Consider the following 25,651-nt stretch of genomic DNA (forward strand, 5'->3'; position numbering starts at 1 on the left):
TTGACACCCCTGGTGTACAGGGTTACAGAACAGGAACGCTGATGGGTCGTCACGAGGCGCCCCCTAAAAGACGGGAAAAAGGTAAAATTCTGGGGGAAAAGATGAGTAAAAAAAAATACAATTTAGACAATGACAAACCACAGTCAGCACGTGTTACAACAGCGTGGCTTTGTAAAAAAAAAAGAGTGCGGGTACTTTCCTGGCCCGCCTGCAGTCCAGACCTGTCTCCCATGGAAAATGTGTGGTGCATTATGAAGTGTAAAATACCACAGCGGAGACCCCGGACTGTTGAACGACTGAAGCTTTACATAAAACAAGAATGGGAAAGAATTCCACTTTAAAAGCTTCAACAATTAGTTTGCTCAGTTCCCAAACGTTTATTGAGTGTTGTTAAAAAAAAAAGGTGATGCAACACAATGGTGAACATGCCCTTTCCCAACTACTTTGGCGGGTGTTGCAGCCATGAAATTCTAAGTTAATTATTATTTGCACAAAAACAAAACAAAAAAAAGGTTTATGAGTTAGAACATCAAATATGTTGTCTTTGTAGTGCCTTCAACTGAATATGGGTTGAAAAGGATTTGCAAATCATTGTATTCTGTTTATATTTACATCTAACACAATTTCCCAACTCATATGGAAACAGGTTTTAAAAAAAATTTTTTAATAAAGCCAATAATGCAATTTTTTGTGGTCCCCTTTATTTAGAAAAGTATCAAAAAGTATCGAAACTCATTTTGGTATCTGGACAACACTAGTATGACACATGATAAACAATAAATCACCAATACATTGTGCAAAAAAATCGAAATAAAAAATATGTATGTTATGAATGTGCATCATAAAGTCACAGTTTGGAAGAAGTTTGTTTTATTTATTTATTTTTTTATTCATTTTGTGGGGGCGGGGGTCTTACAACCAGTGCACATATTTCTGAACAGTATTATGTGTTCTGGCTGGTCCAAAGTAATAAATAAGTCACCTTGGCAATGACTAAAATGCTGTTCTCCTTAATAACAAAAGTCAGTGTATCATCTTATTGACTGTTTCAATAAAAATAGACCTAAAAATGATCGATCATCAGTTTTCACTATGACGTCACGTCCGTCACTTCATTTACCTACTCCAGCTAATTAATACATGTTGCAGGGGGGAACGTTTAGAAGGAGACACTGTACAGGAAGTAAGCGGGCAAGTTGTTAATAAAGTTGAAGTGAGCAACTATGCTGCTTTAACCGTCCACTCTTTAGAGTTGGGGAGCATAGAGGACTAGAATGAAACACCGAGAATCTTGTGAGATGACGCCGGATTATTGTTAAAAAAAAAAAAAATATCAGAGGACGGCGAGAAACCCTTTTTATTTTAACACTCAGGAACTGTAAAGACCGACTGCACAGTTCCTGTCTTCACAATAAAAGCGCTGCTCCATCCTGCCTGCGCTAACAAAATAAGAGTCATTAAATATAGCAAATTACGGAGTTTGCCGCCGACGTATTTCTTGTAAAGTGCATAAAAAGGAGCATGGAAGCTGGACCAATAAGATGGGGGGAAAGCAAACACTTTCATGTGGTATTGGACATTTTTTCCTCCTCCATTTGAAAATGTGGACGTTATCACCTGATTCCAATCAATGCAAGTCATCACAATCAGGTAATACACCAATTTATATTCTTTTCTTCATTAAAAGAAATGAGTGAAAGTGTTAAACATGCTTGTATTAACACAAATTATTGAAACAATCTTTTTGAAACACATGTAAAAACCTTAATTAGTTTTTGGACTTTTTATAGATAGTATTAACATTTCTATAACATAGTCAGTAAACCCCATAAATAATTTGGTTTTGTTTTGAAAATAATATTATTTTATTATTAGACATATTTTCGTTAAATACAAAATAAAGCCAACAAATTTAATGAAAAGTGGCCAGAATATAAAAGTAAATAAGCATATATCCTTTCATTATTCACTTAAATAGGATTATAAATTGGTCAAGTTTTCCTCTCCTTCAGGGAGCAAAATAGAGATGATTTAATATCAATCCATCAATTGATCAATGTTTACGCATGTAGCCCTAAACCACGAGTGTCTCAAAGCGCTGCACAGGCCACAACGACATCACGGCAAGAAAAACCTCAACCCAATGGGATGACAATGAGAAACCTTGGAGGGGACCGTAGATGTAGTGGATCTAGTTAATAGTGTGAGAGTCCAGTCCATGGTGGATTTAACATGATAGTGTGAGAGTCCTGTCCATAGTGGATTCAACATAATATTGTGAGAGTCCAGTCCATTGTGGATCTAATTAATAGTGAGAGGGTCCAGTCCATAGTGGATCTAGTTAATAGTCTGATAGTCTAGTCCATAGTGGATCTAGTTAATAGTCTGAGAGTCCAGTCCATAGTGGATCTAGTTAATAGTGTGAGAATCCAATCCATAGTGGATCTACTTAATAGTGTGAGAGTCCAGTCCATAGTGGATCTAGTTAATAGTGTAATAGTCCAGTTCATGGTGGATCTAACATAATAGTGTGAGAGTCCAGTCCATAGTGGATCTAACATAATAGTGAGAGTCCAGTCCAGAGTGGATCTAACATAATAGTGAGAGTCCAGTCCAGAGTGGATCTAACATAATAGTGTGAGAGTCCAGTCCATAGTAGATCTAACATAATAGTGAGAGAGTCCAGTCCATAGTGGATTTAACATGATAGTGTGAGAGTCTAGTCTATAGTGGATCTAACATAATAGTTTGAGTCCAGTCCATAGTGGATCTAACATAATAGTGTGAGAGTCCAGCCCATAGTGGATCCAACATAATAGTGTGAAAGTCCAGTCCATAGTGGATTTAACATGATATTGTGAGAGTCCAGTCCATTGTGGATCTAGTTAATAGTGAGAGAGTCCAGTCCATAGTAGATCTAGTTAATAGTCTGATAGTCTAGTCCATAGTGGATCTAGTTAATAGTCTGAGAGTCCAGTCCATAGTGGATCTAGTTGATAGTGTGAGAATCCAATCCATAGTGGATCTACTTAATAGTGTGAGAGTCCAGTCCATAGTGGATCTAGTTAATAGTGTAATAGTCCAGTCCATAGTGGATCTAACATAATAGTGTGAGAGTCCAGTCCATAGTGGATCTAGCATAATAGTGTGAAAGTCCAGTCCATAGTGGATCTAACATAATAGTGAGATTCCAGTCCATAGTGGATCTAACATAATAGTGAGATTCCAGTCCATAGTGAGGCCAGCAGGAGACCATCTTTAGTGGAGACAGGTCAGCAGTGCAGAGACGTCCCCAACTGATGCACAGATGATTGGTCCATCCTGGGTGTCGACTTTGGACAGCCAGCGCCTCATATGTGGTCACCGAATCTGTGCCCAGATTAGAAAAAGAAACGGCAGATGAACTGGTCTAAAAGGAGGTCTATTTAAAGTTTAGAGTATACAAATCAGTTTTAAGATCATTTGCAAAATAAAATGTTGGTGGTGTTTACTTGAGTCATATTGCAGTCCACACCTCTCTCTCTCTTATGTTTAACTGCCATCTTCTGGTCACACTTATCATTTCCCTATATACCAAATAAAATAGGTTTGAGGTCAGTAAGCACAACCGACATCTTTCCGTAGGCGCACTGTCGAGTTTTGAGAAAATGAAAAGATTTTCTAAGTGCGGCTTATAGTCTGAAAAATACGGTATTTGTTAATCGCACCTGCCAACCCTCCCGTTTTACCTGGCAAGATAGCTTATATTTTTTCCCCAAAAATATAAAAAATCTGTATTGTTGGAGCAGCACATTAATGTGAAGGTAATGGTGTGGCGCTCCGGCAGGCTCGTTTCCAGAAAATGTCCCTCGTTAATACATGTGCTCAAAGAGTTGCCTTTTCCTTCCCACTTTCTCATGCACTCCAAGTTATTTAATTGAAGTCATGTTCACAACTGCCCGACTGTTTTCTCAGCGGCTACCCGGCCACTCACCTCGGCGTTGTCTGCTCTCCAGATGCTGCTGTTCCCCGGACAACCGCCGTCACAGTCGGGGCGTTACTCGGTCTCCATGAGCGGCGAGCTGACCATTACCGACATCCACCCGGAGGACTCGGGGTTCTACATCTGCCAGGCCATCAGCGTGGCGGGGAGCGTGCTGAGCAAGGCGCTGCTGGAAGTGGAGGGAGGTGCGTCGGACATACAGTAATTGTGTTGTGGAGGTGTTTGTTCTTCATCGTGCGCTATCGACGAACTGGCAGGGAAGCACATTAATGGCGTGGAGGATGCAAGAAAAAGCAATTAAAGACCTCATGCCGAATGAGCAATAAATGTCAACCTTATTGTTATTATAGCTTATAGCAGAAGTGACAACCTCATTTACACTGATTGCAGGGCTGCTTCAGAGGGCCCCTTTTTTAAAATATATATACATTATGCATGCGAGTAATAACCTGTGATTAATCGTGATTAATCGAAATGCATATGCATTTATTACATATTTAGGGACCGATGTCCCTTTTGGACAGAGGACCCTATCGAAATTCTAAGGTTTTATTATTATTAGGGACCAATGTCCCTTTGGGACAGAGGACCCTATCGAATTTGTAAGGTTTTATTATTATTAGGGACCAATGTCCCTTTGGGACAGAGGACCCTATCGAATTTCTAAGGTCTTATTATTATTAGGGACCAATGTCCCTTTGGGACAGAGGACCCCATTGAATTTCTAAGGTTTTATTATTATTAGGGACCAATGTCCCTTTGGGACGGAGGATCCTATTGAATTTCTAAGGTTTTATTATTATTAGGGACCAATGTCCCTTTGGGACAGAGGACCCTATCAAATTTGTAAGGTTTTATTATTATTAGGGACCAATGTCCCTTTGGGACAGAGGACCCTATTGAAATTTTAAGGTTATATTATTATTAGGGACCAATGTCCCTTTGGGACAGAGGACCTTATTGAAATTCTAAGGTTTTATTATTATTAGGGACCAATGTCCCTTTGGGACAGAGGACCCCATCGAATTTCTAAGGTGTTATTATTATTAGGGACCAATGTCCCTTTGGGACAGAGGACCCTATTGAAATTCTAAGGTTTAATTATTATTAGGGACCAATGTCCCTTTGGGACAGAGGACTCCATCAAATATCTAAAGTTTTATTATTATTAGGGACCAATGTCCCTTTGGGAAAGGAGGACCCTATCAAATTTCTAAGGTTTTATTATTATTAGGGACCAATGTCGCTTTGGGACAGAGGACCCTATTGAATTTCTAAGGTTTTATTATTATTAGGGACCAATGTCCCTTTGGGACAGAGGACCCTATCGAATTTCTAAGGTTTTATTATTATTAGGGACCAATGTCCCTTTGGGACAGAGGACCCCATTGAATTTCTAAGGTTTTATTATTATTAGGGACCAATGTCCATTTGGGACAGAGGACCCTATCGAATTTCAAAGGTTGTATTATTATTAGGGACCAATGTCCCTTTGGGACAGAGGACCCTATCGAATTTCGAAGGTTTTATTATTATTTGGGACCAATGTCCCTTTGGGACAGAGGACCCTATTGAATTTCTAAGGTTTTATTATTATTAGGGAGCAATGTCCCTTTGGGACGGAGGACCTTTTTGAATTTCTAAGGTTTTATTATTATTATCAGGGACCAATGTCCCTTTGGGACGGAGGACCCTATCAAATTTCTAAGGTTTTATTATTATTAGGGACCAATGTCCCTCTGGGACAGAGGATCCTATCAAATTTCAAAGGTTTTATTATTATTAGGGACCAATGTCCCTTTGGGTCAGAGGACCCTATCGAAATTCTAAGGTTTTATTATTATTAGGGACCAATGTCCCTTTGGGACAGAGGACCCTATTGAATTTCTAGGGTTTTATTATTATTAGGGACCAATGTTCCTTTGGGACAGAGGACCCTATTGAAATTCTAAGGTTTTATTATAATTAGGGACCAATGTCCCTTTGGGACAGAGGACCCTATTGGATTTCTAAGGTTTTATTATTATTACGGACCAATATCCCTTTGGGACAGAGGACCCTATCAAATGTCTAAGGTTTTATTAATATTAGGGACCAATGTCCCTTTGGGACAGAGGACCCTATCGAAATTCTAAGGTTTTATTATTATTAGGGACCAATGTCCATTTGGGACAGAGAACCCTATCGAATTTCTAAGGTTTTATTATTATTAGGGACCAATGTCCCTTTGGGACGGAGGACCCTATCGAATTTTTAAGGTTTTATTATTATTAGGGACCAATGTCCCTTTGGGACAGAGGACCTTATTGAAATTCTAAGGTTTTATTATTATTAGGGACCAATGTCCCTTTGGGACAGAGGACCCCATCGAATTTCTAAGGTGTTATTATTATTAGGGACCAATGTCCCTTTGGGACAGAGGACCTTATTGAAATTCTAAGGTTTTATTATTATTAGGGACCAATGTCCCTTTGGGACAGAGGACCCCATCGAATTTCTAAGGTGTTATTATTATTAGGGACCAATGTCCCTTTGGGACAGAGGACCCTATTGAAATTCTAAGGTTTAATTATTATTAGGGACCAATGTCCCTTTGGGACAGAGGACTCCATCAAATTTCTAAAGTTTTATTATTATTAGGGACCAATGTCCCTTTGGGACAGAGGACCCTTTCAAATTTCTAAGGTTTTATTATTATTAGGGACCAATGTCGCTTTGGGACAGAGGACCCTATTGAATTTCTAAGGTTTTATTATTATTAGGGACCAATGTCCCTTTGGGACAGAGGACCCTATCAAATTTCTAAGGTTTTATTATTATTAGGGACCAATGTCCCTTTGGGACAGAGGACCCCATTGAATTTCTAAGGTTTTATTATTATTAGGGACCAATGTCCATTTGGGACAGAGGACCCTATCGAATTTCAAAGGTTGTATTATTATTAGGGACCAATGTCCCTTTGGGACAGAGGACCCTATCGAATTTCGAAGGTTTTATTATTATTAGGGACCAATGTCCCTTTGGGACAGAGGACCCTATTGAATTTCGAAGGTTTTATTATTATCAGGGACCAATGTCCCTTTGGGACAGAGGACCCCATTGAATTTCTAAGGTTTAATTATTATTAGGGACCAATGTCCCTTTTGGACAGAGGACCCTATCAAATTTGTAAGGTTTTATTATTATTAGGGACCGATGTCCCTTTGGGACAGAGGACCCTATCAAATTTATAAGGTTTTATTATTATTAGGGACCAATGTCCCTTTGGTACAGAGGACCCTATCGAATTTCTAAGGTTTTATTATTATTAGGGACCAATGTCCCTTTGGGAAAGAGGACCTTATTGAATTTCTAAGGTTTTATTATTATTAGGGACCAATTTCCCTTTGGGACAGAGGACCCTATCGAATTTCTAAGGTTTTATTATAATTAGGGACCGATGTCCCTTTGGGACAGAGGACCCTATTGAATTTCTAAGGTTTTATTATTATTCTTTATTATTAAACTGCTATCTCTTTGAGCTGTAATTTGACCCCCTTGACATGCTTCAAAACTCACCAAATTTGACACACATCAGGACTGGCGAACATTGCTATCTAATCAAAAAAACAAACCCCAAAACTCAAAATTGCGCTCTCGCGCTACCTAGGAAGAAAATACAGACAAAACTGTATGTAACTTCCAGTAGGAATGTCGTAGAAACATTAAAGTGTGAGAGTCCAGTCCATAGTGGATCTAACATAATAGTGTGAGAGTCCAGTCCATGGTGGATCTAACATAATAGTGTGAGAGTCCAGTCCATAGTGGATCTAACATAATAGTGAGAGTCCAGTCCATAGTGGATCTAACATAATAGTGAGAGTCCAGTCCATAGTGGATCTAACATAATAGTGAGAGTCCAGTCCATAGTGGATCTAACATAATAGTGTGAGCGTCCAGTCCATAGTGGATCTAACATAATAGTGTGAGAGTCCAGTCCATAGTGGATCTAACATAATAGTGAGAGTACAGTCCATAGTGGATCTAACATAATAGTGTGAGTCCAGTCCATAGTGGATCTAACATAATAGTGTGAGAGTCCAGTCCATAGTGGATCTAATATAATAGAGACTCCAGTCCACAGTGTATCTAATATAATAGAGAATCCAGTCCATAGTGGATCTAACATAATAGTGTGAGAGTCCAGTCCATAGTGGATCTAACATAATTATGTGAGAGTCCAGTCCATGGTGGATCTAACATAATAGTGTGAGAGTCCAGTCCATAGTGGATCTAACATAATAGTGTGAGAGTCCAGTCCATAGTGGATCTAACATAATAGTGAGAGTCCAGTCCATAGTGGATCCAACATAATAGTGAGAGTCCAGTCCATTGTGGATCTACTATAATAGTGTGAGCGTCCAGTCCATAGTGGATCTAACATAATCGTGTGAGAGTCCAGTCCGTAGTGGATCTAACATAATATTGTAACAGTCCAGTCCATAGTGGATCTAACATAATAGTGAGAGTCCAGTCCATAGTGGATCTAACATAATAGAGAGAGAATCCAGTCCATAGTGGATCTAACATAATAGTGAGAGTCCAGTCCATATTATATCTAACATAACACTGAGAGTCCAGTCCATAGTGGATCTAACATAATAGTGAGAGTCCAGTCCATAGTGGATCTAACATAATAGTGAGAGTCCAGTCCATAGTGGATCCAACATAATAGTGAGAGAATCCAGTCCATAGTGGATCTAGCATAATAGTGTGAGAGTCCACTCCATAGTGGATCTAACATAATAGTGAGAGTCCAGTCCATAGTGGATCTAACATAATAGTGTGAGAGTCCAGTCTATAGTGGATCTAACATACTAGTGAGATTCCAGTACATAGTGGATCTAGCATAATAGTGTGAGAGTCCTGTCCATAGTGGATCAATCAATCAATTAATCAGTGTTTACTTATATAGCCCTAAATCACGAGTGTCTCAAAGGGCTGCAAAAGCCACAACGACATCCTGGGCTCAGATCCCACATCAGGGCAAGAAAAAAACTCCACCCAATGGGATAACAATGAGAAACCTTGGAGGGGACCTTAGGAGAGGTTTATCATTTTGTCCATGTCCGCAGACTCCTTATTCCCTCATCCCGCGCCGCTTTGTTTCAACTAGTGCCCAATTATTCAATAAACAAATAAAAGTCGCAGCAACTATAAACCGCCGCTGCGTTGTAACTCCACGGGGTGTCACACATGAACACATTTGCTGTAAACAACCCGATCGAGAACATTTGTTGTTGCTCCCCAGCTGCAGGTTCATTTATATTTGCTACTAAATGAACTTGTACTCCCCTGCCGGCACACAAGTTTATTTATACAAATAATAGTTTTAAACATGAAGGCACCAGTCCTCGTAATAACAAGGTCTGATTACATCTGCGACATACGACTATTCTTTGCAGTGTGTTTACCTATTCCAGTAAACCAGTTGCTGTTATCCTACTGGTGTAGTTTTTTGTGTTTTTTCAACAATTGGACGTTAGTTGGAAAGTTAAGGGTGCCCAAACTTTTTTCGAGTGAGGGCCACGGAATGAAAAATCAACAGAATTCAAGCATCAGAGACAAACCCGCGATATATCGATGTATCGCCCAGCCCTAGTTGTTTGTTTTCTTTAATTGTCATTTTTTTCAACCGTCCTTTTATAATCAGATCCTTCTCCGACAGGACCTTCCGGCCGGATCCCGCCGATCATCCGCCAAGGCCCGGCCAATCACACGCTGTCCCGGGGAGCGACGGCTCACCTGCACTGCCATGTCATCGGGGGGCCCTTGGTAAACATTTCCTGGGAGAAGAACGGAGAAAGAATTGAGGGGAATAAAGCGCGTCAGACCTTGGTGGAGAACGGCACTTTGGAGATTAGAGACATACAGGTAAGCTCCGGTAACGAAGAACGCTGTTTTGTTCTTAAAAATGCTCAGGGCTCCCCCGACAGGTGTGTCTGTGAAATATGACATGATCAGAAGCTTAGTAAATCCGTGGTCAACACGTATATTCATTTATGTACAAAACCCAAAACCAGTAAAGGTGTCACGGTGTGTAAATGGTAAATAAAAAGAGAATACAATGATTTGCAAATCATTTTCAACTTATATTCAATTGAATAGACTGCAGAGACAAGATATTTAACGTTCAAATTGTAAACCTTTGTTAATTTTTGCAAATATTATCTCATTTGGAATTTGATGCCCGCAACATGTTTCAAAAAAGTGGTAAAAAAGACTGAGAAAGTTGAGGAATGCTCAAAGACTTATTTGGAACATCCCACAGTTGAACAGGCTAATTGGGAACAGGTGGGTGCCATGATTGGGTATGAAAGCAACTTCCATGAACGGCTAATTAATTCACAAACAAGGACGGGGCGAAGGTCACCACTTTGTCAACAAATGCAAAGCAAATTGTCTGGGACATTTTAAGAACAACACTTCTCAACGAGCTCGTGGAGGCGGGCCGTGGCCTGCGGGCCTGCCGCGGAACGGTGCATGCCAGTACCGGCCTCAAAGACAGCGACAGGTGCATGGATGGCCCAGGTGGGCCTTGTTACATAATCCCCTGTCACCTTTATTAGCAGCAGCTGGGATGAGACACGTAGTTGGAGCTGGAGTGGGAGCCAGAGAGAGTGAGAGACACAGACGCAGGAAAGACAGTTTGCTGGAAAGCAAAAGATTTGCACTATTTAATGAAAATAAAACAGTGGCAGTGTGTGGTGGTCCGAAGAACCCACTAGAGGGCAACTTCTACAGAGTTATTGCAAGGAATTTAAGGATTTCACCATCTACGGTCCGTAATATCATCAGAAGGTTCAAAGAATCTGGAGAAATCACTGCACGCAAGCCATGATATTACGGACCTTGGACCCCTCAGGCGGTATTGTACCAATAGAACAAAAAAATGTGGCTTGTCGAGACCTTCCAAAACATGTCAAATTAGCTAACCTCAATGAACCCAAAACAGCTTAAAATAAGTATATTCTCACTAATAACAAGTGCACTTTTCTTGGTAGGAGAAAAAATATGAGACCTTTTTTCTCAATATGTTAAAAAATGTTCTTAAATGAAGTAAATGCTAGTGCCATTATCTTGACATAATAATGTGTGCTCGCCATTACATTTCTTGAAACCAGCAAAGTTATACTAAAAACTAGTTTATTGTTCTTAATGGAAAGGCAACAAGGCAAGCGCTTGTTATTCTCGGGGTCTCCTAGCCGCTCAGGCAAATCATATGGTCTAAAAATGTACGACTTAATGACATCATCGCGCCAAGTGCGTGCTCTTTCCGTCAATCAGTGCGCAAGGAATAAACATATATATATATATATATATATATATCTGCGATGAGGTGGCGACTTGTCCAGAGTGTACTCCGCCTTCAACCCGATTATAGCTGAGATAGGCACCAGCGCCCCCGTGGCCCCAAAGGGAATAAGTGGCAGAAAATGGATTAATGGATGTAATATATATATATATATATATATATATATATATATATATATATATATATATATATATATATATATATATATATATATATATATATATATATGTATATGTAATGTGTAATGTCACATGTTAAATGTTTAAATATTAACTGTCAGTTTACTGTACTGTACCAACTGTAGTTACCTACTTTTTACCTTCATTTACCTGTACTTACCTACTTTCTACCTTCTATCAATGTTTACCTATTTTTTACCTTTACTTACCTAATTTTTACCTATTCTTACCTACTTTTTACCTTCATTTACCTGTACTTACCTACTTTTTACCTTTTATCAATGTTTACCTACTTTTTACCTTTACTTACCTACTTTTTATCTATACTTACCTACTTTTTACCTTCATTTACCTATACTTACCTACTTTTTACCTTCTTTTATCAATATTTACCAACCTTTTACCTTCATTTACCTATACTTACCTACTTTTTACCTTCTTTTATCAATATTTACCAACCTTTTACCTTCATTTAGCTATAGTTACCTACATTTTACCTTCTTTTATCAATATCTACCAACCTTATACCTTTTTTTAACCTACGTTTGCCTACTTTTTTGGCTTTTATCATTGTTTACCTACTTTTTAACTTCATATACCTATACTTACCTACTTTTTACCTTCATTTACCTATTCTTACCTACTTTTTACCTTCATTTACCTGTACTTAACTACTTTTTACCTTTTATCAATGTTTACCTACTTTTTACCCTCATTTACTTATACTTACCTCCTTTTTACCTTCTTTTATCAATATTTACCAACCTTTTACCTTCATTTACCTATACTTATCTACATTTTACCTTCTTTTATCAATATTTACCAACCTTATACCTTTTTTTAACCTACGTTTGCCTACTTTTTTGGCTTTCATCATTGTTTACCTACTTTTTACCTTCATATACCTATACATAACTACTTTTTATCTTCATTTACCTATTATTACCTACTTTTTACCTTCATTTACCTGTACTTAACTACTTTTTACCTTTTGTCAATGTTTACCTACTTTTTACCTTCATTTACTTATACTTACCTCCTTTTTACCTTCTTTTATCAATATTTACCAACGTTTTACATTCATTTACCTATACTTATCTACATTTTACCTTCTTTTATCAATATTTACCAACCTTATACCTTTTTCTAACCTACGTTTACCTGCTTTTTTACCTTTTATCAATGTTTACCTACTTATTACCCTTATATACCTATACTTACCTACTTTTTACCTTCATTTACCTATACTTACCTACTTTTTACCATTTATCAATGTTTACTTACTTTTTACCTTAATTTACCTATACTTACCTCCTTTTTACCTTATTTTATCAATATTTACCAACCTTAGCTTGGTTGGTAGAGCGGCCGTGTCAGCAACTTGAGGGTTGCAGGTTCGATTCCCGCTTCCGCCAACCTAGTCACTGCCGTTGTGTCCTTGGGCAAGACACTTTACCCACCTGCTCCCAGTGCCACCCACACTGGTTTAAATGTAACTTAGATATTGGGTTTCACTATGTAAAGCGCTTTGAGTCACTAGAGAAAATGCGCTATATAAATATCATTCACTTCACTTCACTTTTACCCTCATTTACCTATACTTACCTACATTTTACCTTCTTTTATTAATATTTAACAACCTTATACCTTCTTCTAACCTACGTTTCCCTACTTTTTACCTTTGATCAATGTTTACCTACTTTTTACCTTCATTTACCTGTACTTGCCTACTTTTTACATAATTTTATCAATATTTAACAACCTCATACCTTTATTCACTTACGTTTACCTACTTTTTTACCTCTTATCATTGTTTACTTTCTTTTTACTTTCATTTACTTATACTTACCTACTTTTTAGCTTTTATCAATATTTACCAACCTTTTACCTTCATTTACCTATAATTACCTACATTTTACCTTCTTTTATCATCTACCAACCTTATACCTTTTTTTAACTTACGTTTGACTACTTTTTACCTTCATTTACCTGTACTTGCCTACTTTATACCTTATTTTATCAATAAATACCAACCTAATACCATTTTTTTACCTCGGTTTACCTACTTTTTTACCTTTTATCAATGTTGACCTACTTTCTGCCTTCATTTACCTATACTTACATACTTTTTGCTTTCTTTTATCAATATCTACCAACCTTATACCTTTTTTTACCTACGTTTACCTACTTTTTACCTTTAATCAATGTTAACCTACTTTTTACCTATACTTACCTACTTCATCATCTGTTTTAATTATGAGACACAATCGTGTCAAAGTCATGATTTTTTTATTTCATGCTTGAAATAAGAATTCTTTACTTAAAAAAAAAGTTGTTTTATACTTGTGAGTGTTGATGACACAGCTTTGCAACACTTGATATTCTAGTTTCAAGCATATTTTACTCAATATAGGTCATAACATCTGTAATATCTTACTGAGATCATTTAAGAACAAAACACTTAAAACAAGTGAAACACTCTAACATAAAATCTGTTTTGTGAGAAAAATGATCTTATCAGACTGAAAATGTTGGGGTGTCGCATGGCTGCAGTTGTGTGACCTCAAGTATGCAAAAATCCAGGAGAGCAGAAAGCAGGTAAGATGATTTTAATTTCATCAAAGTAAAATATATAAACAGAAAGCAGTCTTGCATGGAGATGTTCCCAACATAGGTTTAACTTCGAGCACTGAGGAGTGCTCGAGTGAAACATAAATAGACCTGTTGATTGACCGCAGCTGAGGACCGCTGCCAATCAACGGCGAGTGTGACAAAAACAGTGCTCAGCGGAGTAAACAGGAAGTATGACAAAATAAGAGCACTGAACAGGAAACAAAGTACAAAACACGAAAAACTATCAGAAAGTAAGTGACAGATCGTTACAGGACCTCCCCCTCAAGGAACAGATACCAGATGTTCCCTGGAAAAGAAAAATGGAAAAAAAATGTCCACAAAGTAAGGGAGGATGGAAGGAGGATTTGGTGGAAGGTCGCCAAACCTTGTGTCCCCGCAGCCAGCGAGGGAAAGTCAGGTGGCGACGGCGCGTAGAGCGCCGCTGGAACTGGCGGGGCGGGCGGCCACGGAACAGCCACATCATTGGCCGAAAAAGAGACGAGTGCATCCCGCGAGGAGGACGCCCAGGGCACGGCCACATCCGCGGCTGACGTGGAGGCGGGCGCGCTGAAGCAGGCCCGGAGACAGCAGACAAAGCGGCGGGGGCTGCAGCCAAAACAGATACCTCTGCAGGAGGCGGCTGAGGAGCCGATGTTGGTGCCGGCGTGGAAGCGGCAGACGTCATCGGCGGCGTGGAAGCGGCAGACGTCATCGGCGGCGTGGAAGCGGCAGACGTCATCGGCGGCGTGGAAGCGGCAGACGTCATCGGCGGCGTGGAAGCGGCAGACGTCATCGGCGGCGTGGAAGCGGCAGACGTCATCGGCGGCGTGGAAGCGGCAGACGTCATCGGCGGCGTGGAAGCGGCAGACGTCATCGGCGGCGTGAAAGCGGCAGACGTCATCGGCGGCGTGAAAGCGGCAGACGTCATCGGCGGCGTGAAAGCGGCAGACGTCATCGGCGGCGTGAAAGCGGCAGACGTCATCGGCGGCGTGAAAGCGGCAGACGTCATCGGCGGCGTGAAAGCGGCAGACGTCATCGGCGGCGTGAAAGCGGCAGACGTCATCGGCGGCGTGAAAGCGGCAGACGTCATCGGCGGCGTGAAAGCGGCAGACGTCATCGGCGGCGTGAAAGCGGCAGACGTCATCGGCGGCGTGAAAGCGGCAGACGTCATCGGCGGCGTGAAAGCGGCAGACGTCATCGGCGGCGTTGAAGCGGCAGGCGTCATCGGAGGCGTGATTGTTGCAGATGTCATCGGCGGCGTGAAAGCGGCAGATGACGCCGGGCGAGGAGCAGCAAATGCTGGCCGAGGAATAGCGGATGCCGGCGGTGACGAAGCCCGGCGTGGTGCTGCTCTTGGCGGCGTTGGGGCTCGGCGTGGAGCCGGCGTTGGGGCTCGGCGTGGAGCCGGCGTTGGGGCTCGGCGTGGAGCCGGCGTTGGGGCTCGGCGTGGAGCCGGCGTTGGGGCTCGGCGTGGAGCCGGCGTTGGGGCTCGGCGTGGAGCCGGCGTTGGGGCTCGGCGTGGAGCCGGCGTTGGGGCTCGGCGTGGAGCCGGCGTTGGGGCTAGGCGAAAGCCCGCCAGGGACGTAGATGTCTCCGTGGAAGGAGACGCTGGCGGGGATGACAGCGGTGTGTGCCTGGCTGCACCGCAGTGTATAGTGGGCCCCCCTCCACTAGGTGGCTGCCAGACACCGTTCACACATGCGGGAAAACGTGCCTGCTCGTCGGAGTCCCCCGGTGCGAAAACCAGGGACGGGCGGGAGGGGACCAGGAGGAGGGACGAAGACACGTCCCGTGCCAAGTCCCAGCAGGAGGACAAAAGCGACCTCACTGTGGGCTCCACTGGAGCTCTCGGCGAACCAAAAAAGAGAGCGGGAGCTGGCAAAAAGAGCAGCCGGGGAGCAGCCGCTGGAAGCTGCGTAGGAGCAGGGAGAAGCAGCTCAGCAGACGACGGGAAGGATGGCGGCGGCGGACGTGCCGGTCGGAGAGCCGCAGTCGGCGACGGAGCCGCAGGAGCCGCGAGACGTGAAGGAGGAGGCGGGCGCGCCGGTCGGTGAGCCGTAGCCGGCAGCGTTGCCGAGAGGAAGGATGGCGGCGGAGGACGCGCCGGTCGGAGAGCCGTAGCCGGTAGCGTTGCCGCGGGAGCCGCGAGGCATGCAGGAAGTGGCGGACGCGCCGGTCGGAGAGCCGAAGCCGGTGGCGTTGCCGCGGGGAGAGGGTCCGCGTCTGTAGGCTGGGACCGCACAAACCTGGCCTTCAAGTCCTCCAGGAATTGTGCGGTCCAGAACGTCGGCTGAGGATTGCCGACAGGGATTCTCGCGAGGTCACAATTTTCTGGCTCGAAGTTACTGTTGGGGTGTCGCATGGCTGCAGTTGTGTGACCTCAAGTATGCAAAAATCCAGGAGAGCAGAAAGCAGGTAAGATGATTTTAATTTCATCAAAGTAAAATATATAAACAGAAAGCAGTCTTGCATGGAGATGTTCCCAACATAGGTTTAACTTCGAGCACTGAGGAGTGCTCGAGTGAAACATAAATAGACCTGTTGATTGACCGCAGCTGAGGACCGCTGCCAATCAACGGCGAGTGTGACAAAAACAGTGCTCAGCGGAGTAAACAGGAAGTATGACAAAATAAGAGCACTGAACAGGAAACAAAGTACAAAACACGAAAAACTATCAGAAAGTAAGTGACAGATCGTTACAGAAAATAAGCAAATATCACCCTTATTTGAGATATTTCATCTTACGTAGATTTCACTTTTTGCAGTGTGGTTTTGTATTGAGTCTGTCACCATGGTAACAGTACCAATGCTGTTTGGTGTGCTGAGATGTCAATGTAAACAATCCTGCCTCACCTTCACTTCCCTTTTAGTTCAGTTCACATGACTATTCATTATAAATTCCAATTTTCTTCAGCGCATTATAATCCCAGTTTCAAAGAGCCGTCTCTCCGTGGTGGTCCGTATCTCTGCGTTGCAATTACATGCTCACGCGCCGTATAATTGTAATGGTAATGAAGCCGTCTTGTTTGCAAATGCTAATGCAGCGGGCTTTGATGGAAGAGGAGTCAGTATCGCTGCCATAACCCCACCTGGAGGTCGGCAAGGCGGCGTCTTTTATCGTTAATGGACTGGAGATAGACAATTAATCATCTAGTTTATAATTAAATCGCCTGCTTATTGGCTCTTGGCATCTCAGCAGTGTTTCTCTGCAAACTTGGAGTCCGGGTTGGGGTTGGGGGGGGGGGGGGGGGGGGGTTCTGCCATGGCGATGTGCTCACTGGAACAGAGGAAATGCATTAGTGTGGCACGGAGAGGTTGACAAGGGAGGAAAAAAAGAAAAAAAAACAGTGGAAATGGAGATGACGAGTCACGGACTAAAAATATTTACCCCGCCGATGCCCCCGACGCCCCATCAATATTTCAGCGGCAGTTGAAGTCATCCAGGGAAGTGAATCTGCCGCCAGCCCGGGTCGGCACTGCAGAGCATGATCTCATTAGGTCCCTGGGTCTTTGCAGGGCGGGAGGAGGGGACAACACCAGGCAGGGCAGGAGGAGGGGGACATCACCAGGCAGGACGGGAGGAGGGGACATCACAAGGCAGGGCGGGAGGAGGGGACATCACCAGCCAGGGCGCGAGGAGGGGACATCACCAGGCAGGGCGCGAGGAGGGGACATCACCAGGCAGGGCGGGAGGAGGGGACAACACCAGGCAGGGCGGGAGGAGGAGACAACACCAGGCAGGGCGGGAGGAAGGGACATCACCAGGCAGGGCGGGAGGAGGGGACATCACCAGGCATGGGGGGGAGGAAGGGACAACACCAGGCAGGGCGGGAGGAAGGACATCACCAGACAGGGCGGGAGGAAGGACATCACCAGACAGGGCGGGAGGAGGGGACATCACCAGGCATGGGGGGGAGGAGGGGACAACACCAGGCAGGGCGGGAGGAAGGACATCACCAGACAGGGCGGGAGGGGACATCACCAGGCATGGGGGGGAGGAAGGGACAACACCAGGCAGGGCGGGAGGAGGGGACATTACCAGGCATGGGGGGGAGGAAGGGACATCACCAGGCAGGGTGGGAGGAAGGGACAACACCAGGCATGGGCGGGAGGGAGGGACATTACTAGGCAGGGTGGGAGGAAGGGACATCACCAAGCAGGGCGGGAGGAGGGGACATTACCAGCCAGGGCGCGAGGAGGGGACATCACCAGGCAGGGCGGGAGGAGGGGACAACACCAGACAGGGCGGGAGGAAGGAACATCACCAGGCAGGGCGGGAGGAAGGGACAACACCAAGCAGGGCGGGAGGAGGGGACAACCCCAGGCAGGGCGGGAGGAGGGGACAACACCAGGCAGGGCGGGAGGAGGGGACAGCACCAGGCAGGGCGGGAGGAAGGGACATCACCAGGCAGGGCGGGAGGAAGGGACAACACCAGGTAGGGCGGGAGGAGGGGACATCACCAGGCAGGGGGGGAGGAGGGGACATCACCAGGCAGGGTGGGAGGAAGAGACAACACCAGGCATGGGTGGGAGGAAGGGACATTACTAGGCAGGGTGGGAGGGAGGGACAACACCAGGCATGGGCGGGAGGAAGGGACAACACCAGGCAGGGTGGGAGGAGGGGACATCACCAGGCATGGGGGGGAGGAAGGGACAACACCTTGCAGGGCGGGAGGAGGGGACATCACCATGCAAGGCAGGAGGAAGGGACAACACCAGGCAGGGCGGGAGGAGGGGACAACACCAGGCAGGGTGGGAGGAGGGGAGGAGGGGACAACACCAGGCAGGGTGGGAGGAAGGGACATCACCAGGCAGGGTGGGAGGAGGGGACATCACCATGCAAGGCGGGAGGAAGGGACAACACCAGGCAGGGCGGGAGGAAGGGACAACACCAGGCAGGGCGGGAGGAGGGGACATCACCAGGCAGGGCGGGAGGAGGGGACATCACCAGGCAGGGCGGGAGTAGGGGACATCACCAGGCAGGGCGGGAGGAGGGGACATCACCAGGCATGGGGGGGAGGAAGGGACAACACCTTGCAGGGCGGGAGGAGGGGACATCACCATGCAAGGCAGGAGGAAGGGACAACACCAGGCAGGGCGGGAGGAGGGGACAACACCAGGCAGGGTGGGAGGAGGGGAGGAGGGGACAACACCAGGCAGGGTGGGAGGAAGGGACATCACCAGGCAGGGTGGGAGGAGGGGACATCACCATGCAAGGCGGGAGGAAGGGACAACACCAGGCAGGGCGGGAGGAAGGGACAACACCAGGCAGGGCGGGAGGAGGGGACATCACCAGGCAGGGCGGGAGGAGGGGACATCACCAGGCAGGGCGGGAGTAGGGGACATCACCAGGCAGGGCGGGAGGAGGGGACATCACCAGGCAGGACGGGAGGAGGGCACATCACAAGGCAGGGCGGGAGGAAGGGACATCACCAGGCAGGGCGGGAGGAGGGCAGATCACCAGGCAGGGCGGGAGGAGGGGACATTACTAGGCATGGTACTAACGCCACATTGACATGCACACTCTTGTTCCGCTGGAATGGTAACACTTTCACTTGGGAAACATTGCAAACAAGCACTGTAGGAGTCCACATAACTAGTTTTAGGACGTTGTTGAGCCAGCATAACAAATGTATTTGTACTTTTTCTCTGTGCCGTGACTGTTTTGGCTTTTGTATTATTTTATTTACTTCCTGTCTTTCCACTTCTTCTGCGGTTCCCCTACCTCGTCACAGCCTGTTGGCAATCACCATATAAGTTATGCCAGTGCCAGTCTTGGCCCATTCAGTTTTATGTTGTCCTTTTGCATTTTCATCCGTGGTTAATTACTCTTCCACATCTGTGGTAAACAACTCTTCCACATTTGTGGTTCAGTGCTCTTCCACATTTGTGTTTGACTACTCTTCCGCATCCGTGGTAGACTACTCTTCCACATTTGTGGTTCAGTACTCTTCCACATGTGTGGTTGACTACTCTTCCGCATCCGTGGTAGACTACTCTTCCACATTTGTGGTTCAGTACTCTTCCACATGTGTGGTTGACTACTCTTCCGCATCCGTGGTAGATTACTCTTCCACATTTGTGGTTCAGTACTCTTCCACATGTGTGGTTGACTACTCTTCCGCATCCGTGGTAGACTACTCTTCCACATTTGTGGTTCAGTACTCTTCCACATGTGTGGTTGACTACTCTTCCGCATCCGTGGTAGACTACTCTTCCACATTTGTGGTTCAGTACTCTTCCACATGTGTGGTTGACTACTCTTCCGCATCCGTGGTAGACTACTCTTCCACATTTGTGGTTCAGTACTCTTCCACATGTGTGGTTGACTACTCTTCCGCATCCGTGGTAGACTACTCTTCCGCATCCGTGGTAGACTACTCTTCCACATTTGTGGTTCAGTACTCTTCACATGTGTGATTGACTACTCTTCCGCATCCGTGGTAGACTACTCTTCCACATTTGTGGTTCAGTACTCTTCCACATGTGTGGTTGACTACTCTTCCGCATCCGTGGTAGACTACTCTTCCACATTTGTGGTTCAGTACTCTTCCACATGTGTGGTTGACTACTCTTCCGCATCCGTGGTAGACTACTCTTCCACATTTGTGGTTCAGTACTCTTCCACATGTGTGATTGACTATTCTTCCGCATCCGTGGTAGACTACTCTTCCACATTTGTGGTTCAGTACTCTTCCACATCCGTGGTAGACTACTCTTCCACATTTGTGGTTCAGTGCTCTTCCACATGTGTGTTTGACTACTCTTCCACATGTGTGGTTGACTGCTCTTCCACATGTGTGGTTCAGTACTCTTCCACATGTGTGATTGACTATTCTTCCGCATCCGTGGTAGACTACTCTTCCACATTTGTGGTTCAGTACTCTTCCACATCCGTGGTAGACTACTCTTCCACATTTGTGGTTCAGTGCTCTTCCACATGTGTGTTTAACTACTCTTCCACATGTGTGGTTGACTACTCTTCCACATGTGTGGTTGACTACTCTTCCACATGTGTGGTAGACTACGCTTCCACATGTGTGGTATACTACGCTTCCACATGTGTGGTTGACTACTCTTCCACATCTGTGGTAGACTACTTTTCCACATTTGTGGTTGACTACTCTTCCACATTTGTGGTTGACTACTCTTCCACATTTGTGGTTGACTACTCTTCCACATCTGTGGTAGACTACTCTTCATCATCTGTGGTAGACTACTCTTCCACATTTGTGGTTCAGTACTCTTCCACATGTGTGGTTGACTACTTTTCCGCATCCATGGTAGACTACTCTTCCACATTTGTGGTTCAGCACTCTTCCACATGTGTGGTTGACTACTCTTCCACATCCGTGGTAGACTACTCTTCCACATTTGTGGTTCAATGCTCTTCCACGTGTGCTTGACTACTCTTCCACATGTGTGTTTGACTTCTCTTCCACATGTGTGGTTGACTACTCTTCCATATTTGTGGTTGACTACTCTTCGTCATCTGTGGTAGACTACTCTTCCACATTTGTGGTTGACTACTTTTCCACATCTGTGGTAGACTACTCTTCCACATCTGTGGTAGACTACTCTTCGTTATCTGTGGTAGACTACTCTTCCACATGTGTGGTAGACTACTCTTCCACATGTGTGGTAGACTACTCTTCCACATGTGTGGTTGACTACTCTTCCACATGTGTGGTTGACTACTCTTCCACATGAGTGGTAGACTACTCTTCCACAAGTGTGGTAGACTACTCTTCCACATTTGTGGTTGACTACTCTTCGTCATCTGTGGTAGACTACTCTTCCACATTTGTGGTTGACTACTCTTCCACATCTGTGGTAGACTACTCTTCCACATTTGTGGTTGACTACTCTTCCACATCTGTGGATGACTACTCTTCTACTTCTGTGGTTGACTACTCTTCTACTTCTGTGGTTGACTACTCTTCCACATCTACGGTTGACTACTATTCCACATCTGTCTCCACATCTGTGGTAGACTACTCTTCCACATCTGTGGTATATTACTCTTCCACATCTGTGTATGACTACTCTTCCACATCTGTGTATGACTACTCTTCCACATCGCGGGTTGACTACTTACTCTTCCACATCGGTGCATTTTCTGTGGTTACGCTTTATTTCCTTGTACCTAACAAAGGGACCTTCCGCGTGCCTTCTCTGCACCCTGGGATCACACCAACAATGCCAAGTCACAAACGTAACAATTTTTATTTCACCTGACATCACATGGACAAAAATAAGACCTCCTGGAGGAAAGTTCTGTGGTCAGATGAAACAAAAATTTAGCTTTTCGGCCACAATACCAAGCAATATGTTTGGAGGAGAAAAGGTGAGGCCTTTAATCCCAGGAACACCAAGCCTACCATAAAGCATGGTGGTGGTAGTAATTTGCTGCCAATGGAACTGGTGCTTTACAGAGAGTAAATGGGACAATGAAAAAGGAGGATTACCTCCAAATTCTTCAGGACAAACTAAAATCATCAGCCCGGAGGTTGGGTCTTGGGCGCAGTTGGGTGTTCCAACAGGACAATGACCCCAAACACACGTCAAAAGTGGTAAAGGAATGGCTAAATCAGGCTAGAATGAAGGTTTTAGAATGGCCTTCCCAAAGTCCTGACTTAAACGTGTGGACAATGCTGAAGAAACAAGTCCATGTCAAAAAACCAACAGGTTTATTGCAGTAAAACTTGCCAAGGGACATGTAAGCAAATATGAACATTGCTGCATGTATACTTTTGACCTTCACATTTTCAGTAGAGCCATAATAAATTCATAAAAGAAACAAACTTCATGAATGTTTTTGTGACCAAGTATGTGCTCCAATCACTACATCAAAAAAAAATAAGAGTTATAGAAATGATTGGAAAGTCAAAACAGCCAGGATTTTATGTTCTTTACAAGTGTATGTAAACTTTTGAGCTTGAGCTTGGGTTTTGGCTTTTTCACTCTTTAAGACCACCGCAGTTCCTTCTACGCAGTACGGAAGTGAACCAAAGTCACCAAAGTTCTACCACTACTGCTGCAATCATTCTGTCATTCTTTTAAAATGTTGCACTTTGTTCTCAAAGCTTTTTTTTGTCCCCTTTTCCCCCGTTGTGCGTCCCGCGTGGAATCCCGACTGTGGCTCGGCAGGAAGCAGACTCCGGCATGTACACGTGCGTCGCTTCCAGCCCCACGGGGGAGTCGAGCTGGAGCGCCATGCTGGCTGTCAGAGGTACTCGCGCCAAACTCTTGTCTTTGTGTTCCACTTCACACTCTGTCAACGTCAAAGCCGCGAAAGTGCGGAGGAACGCTTTTGTCTTCAAAACATGTGACCGTCCCTTCCTCAACAGAAGGCGGGCTGTCCTCCGTTTCCAAAATCTCCGAGTTCATCCAGCTGCCGGGTCCCCCGCAGAAACCGGTGGTGACTGATGTCACCCGGGACAGTGTCACCCTCACCTGGCAGTCCAACCCACACGAGGGCGGGGCCGCCGTCACCTCCTACATCATTGAGGCCTTCAGGTATGCCAACCTGCACCATCTAATGCAGGGGTGTCCAAACTTTTTCCACTGAGGGCCACACATTGAAAAATCAAAGTGAGCAGGGGCCATTTTGATATTTTTTATTTTAAAAACCAATACAATAAATGCATAAAAAAAGTCTACATTTAGGACTCCACTCAGGCTTGATCCCGGTAAAGCCAAGGGCTTTTCGTCCAAAAAATATAAAAAAAATTATCATTATTTATTATTATTATCATTATTATTATTCAAAGTTTAAATCTCTCAATCAACATTAGGTCTACCTGTCGAAAAAACGTTTTAAAAATTTAAGTTGTATCCCCTTTTTGTCAAAGAAAAACCCTAATATGCAATTGTTTCCCCCAATTAAATTTTAAAGAGGAATGTTTGGTATTTTAAAATAATTGGAGCCTTAAAAAGGTCAATAACTCGTAACAAAATTGAAATTTTTTTGAGCAATGACACATACAAAAAAAAAATCCCACTAAAATTATTGGGGATCATTAAAGTGTTGAAAAATAAATTGTAATTTTTTTTTTTATGTTCACGTTTAGCACAATAATTTCGAGATCAGCTTCAGATCTATCCTTTAAATTATAAGTTTGATTGTTGTTCATGTTTTTTGTGTGTTTGTTTTAGGCCCTTCTTTAAAAAAAAAAAAAAAGAGCTCAGTTTTTTATATGGCAAACACAAAATAAGCAACATTTTCCCCAAAGAATATCTCAAAGTGGAATATTTAATGTGACATAATTGAAGCCTTGAATAGGTCAATAATTCATAATGATGTTGATTTTGATTCATTGATATTTTTTAAAGAAACAGCATGCATGGCAACTTTGTAATATTAGACTAAACATTGCAACAATGTATTGTTACATTTCACCTGTTTGCTCTTTTATACTATGTTTGTTTTTTTATCGTATTTTTAGAATGTGTTGTGGGGCCGTTAAAAAATTACCTGAGGGCCGCAAATGGCCCCCGGGCCGCACTTTGGACACCACTGATCTAGATAGATAGATAGATAGTACTTTATTTATTCCGTCAGGAGAGTTCCTTCAGGAAAATGACAATTTTCAGCACAATCCCATTCAAGATCAGACAAACATTACAGGGAGACAGAACAGGATCGCTGACGGGTCTGCCGGCTTCCAGCGCCCCTTACAAAAAAGATGACATACAGGTAAACAAGGGGGGGGGGGAGAAAAAAATAGAAGATTAAAATAAAATTAAAAAATCGGTCTTAGCCTAGGCCCTGGAGTGGGGGTGCAGGCTGAGGCCAAGGGGAAAAAAACCCCAAAAAAACAACAACAATTCATAGCCATAGTACACATCCCTCTTCCATGTGTGTAAGAGGGAAACATCAAACATCAAAGAACACAGAGGACATTAAAGACATTAAAGCAGCAGATACAACCAGACACTTCTACATACAGCTATGAATAAAAAGTAAAATAAACATATCCACTAATGAGATCTAGTACAAGCTTCACTTCTATGCATTATGTCAATTCAGTGCTGGTGGAAGTACTCATAAATAATGGAATTATACATTCAAATGGAGGCGTAGTATGTATGTGAACGCTAGTCAAAGATATTCTATCTGACTGACATGCACCGCTGTTTTAATGACCCAAATGAAAATGCTAGTCAAAGATCCTCTATATCAGACCTGGGCAAATTAGGGCCCGGGGGCCAAATGCGCTTCAATCTGGCCCGCCGGACATTCCCAAATGATTTTTTTAGATGTTTAAGATGTAAAGTGTAGCTGCCATTATGATGTGCACTCATGTTTTTTATTGACTGAGTCTTTAACTATACTAAGTATTCCAATGGTTGGAATCAGTGCTTTTGCATGATATTCTAGTTAGACGCGGAAGGAGATTTTTACAACAAAGTTCTACATCTTAGTGATTTATCAGATAAAGTATTTCCTTGAATTGCCGCCGGGGCGTTAATTAATTTTAAACTCAGGCTAGCATGCGCCAATTATTTTAAAACCTCTTC

At 43.9% G+C, this 25,651-nt stretch overlaps 2 protein-coding genes across 2 annotated transcripts in view; one reads left to right on the forward strand and one right to left on the reverse strand.

The window, feature by feature from the left end:
• The window catches only part of zgc:77784 (uncharacterized protein LOC402947 homolog), a 206,847-nt gene that overhangs the window by 113,470 nt on the left and 67,726 nt on the right, over nt 1-25,651 (forward strand). The window contains exons 9-12 of the mRNA XM_061878097.1: nt 3,996-4,167; nt 9,690-9,895; nt 23,279-23,360; nt 23,479-23,647. Of these exons, the coding sequence (XP_061734081.1) occupies nt 3,996-4,167; nt 9,690-9,895; nt 23,279-23,360; nt 23,479-23,647 (629 nt within the window). The remainder of the gene's footprint in view (nt 1-3,995; nt 4,168-9,689; nt 9,896-23,278; nt 23,361-23,478; nt 23,648-25,651) is intronic.
• Nucleotides 14,079-14,910, reverse strand: LOC133537181 (sterile alpha motif domain-containing protein 1-like). The gene is made up of 2 exons (XM_061878099.1): nt 14,514-14,910; nt 14,079-14,435 (listed from the first exon to the last, which is right to left on the reverse strand). The coding sequence occupies exons 1-2, from the start codon at nt 14,892-14,894 to the stop codon at nt 14,373-14,375; spliced, it is 444 nt and encodes a 147-aa protein (XP_061734083.1). The 5' UTR covers nt 14,895-14,910; the 3' UTR covers nt 14,079-14,372.

This window comes from Nerophis ophidion, linkage group LG18, assembly GCF_033978795.1.
Source record: "Nerophis ophidion isolate RoL-2023_Sa linkage group LG18, RoL_Noph_v1.0, whole genome shotgun sequence".
NCBI classification, from domain to species: domain Eukaryota; kingdom Metazoa; phylum Chordata; class Actinopteri; order Syngnathiformes; family Syngnathidae; genus Nerophis; species Nerophis ophidion.